Source organism: Brassica oleracea, chromosome C4, assembly GCF_000695525.1.
Source record: "Brassica oleracea var. oleracea cultivar TO1000 chromosome C4, BOL, whole genome shotgun sequence".
NCBI classification, from domain to species: domain Eukaryota; kingdom Viridiplantae; phylum Streptophyta; class Magnoliopsida; order Brassicales; family Brassicaceae; genus Brassica; species Brassica oleracea.
In genome coordinates, this window is record NC_027751.1 from 5,693,525 (window position 1) to 5,694,651 (window position 1,127).

The window sequence follows — 1,127 nt, forward strand, 5'->3', positions numbered from 1 at the left end:
AGCCAGATTGGATACAGCTAGCAATGGGTTCTTCTTGGGAAGAACTGAGGAAGATGCAGAAGAGCTGGTTGACAACATGGTAAAAAGTGACGCAGTCTACAGTGGAGACCACGGCAGAGGCAGTAGAACAGATGACAAGCAGACGAGGAAGGAGTTAAAGGCTCTACAGGATAAGATATACATACTCATTGCTGATAAATCCACCCAAGAGCAGCTGAACTTTGTTGGTAACCCAAACCAAGAGACACCACCTGTTGTCCATGAGGTTGAGGGTTTGGAAGGTCAAGAAGAGTTGTGCTTCATTAACAACAATGGTAGCTGGTACAAAAAAGAGCCAAACTTTCAGTACAACAACTAACAACAGAAATCCTATTCAAACATTCAACAGAGTGGTTATCAGCCTAGGAACAACCAGCAAGGAGGCTATCAGCCTCAACAAAACCCTCCTCATGGTTTCAACAACAAAGGACACCATTCTTCCCAACAACAAGCTAATCCTTCTACCTCTACTCCTCAAGAAAGCAGCACTGATGCCCTAGTGAAACAAATCCTGGAGTCTTAGACTAGAAGTGAGAAGCATGTTGGTTATGAGTTGAAGAACCTTCACTCAAAGATTGATGGGAGATACAATGATCTCAACAACAAGTTCAAAGTTTTGGAGAACCAGTTTGCTGCCATGAACACTCACCAAAATCGCCAACAAGGTTCTTTACCTGGAAAATCTGAGCAAAACCCCAAAGAGACCATGAAAGCTATCACCCTCAGGAGCGGTAAGGAGTTACCTCATAGAGCTCTCACCAAGGATGCTGAGAAACAAAGTGAGGGGGTGGCCATTAACATAGATGATGAAGTGGTGATTGTTGATGAGAAGATCAATGATGAGATTTTGGAGAAGATTGTGGAAGTCAAAGGTGAAGGAAAGGTTGGGGGAAGAGAAGAAAACAGTGAAAGATGGTGAAGTTGTTGTTCCAGCAACTGAGAATTCTTTTGTTCCTCCTCCCTATGAACCCAAACTTCTATTCCCTGGTAGATTCAAGAGGCAGCTGCTAGAGAAGTGCAAGGCTCTGTTTGAGAAGCAAATGAGTGAAGCTCAGGTTGCAATGCCCATCATCGATGCTTTCATGTTG

At 43.7% G+C, this 1,127-nt stretch overlaps 1 protein-coding gene across 1 annotated transcript in view; it reads left to right on the top strand.

The window, feature by feature from the left end:
- Positions 1 to 878: 878 nt before the first annotated feature.
- LOC106337940 overlaps positions 879 to 1,127 on the top strand; it is a 694-nt gene continuing 445 nt past the window's right edge. Inside the window, exon 1 of the mRNA XM_013777037.1 lies at positions 879 to 1,094. Coding sequence (XP_013632491.1) covers positions 879 to 1,094 — 216 coding nt within the window. The remainder of the gene's footprint in view (positions 1,095 to 1,127) is intronic.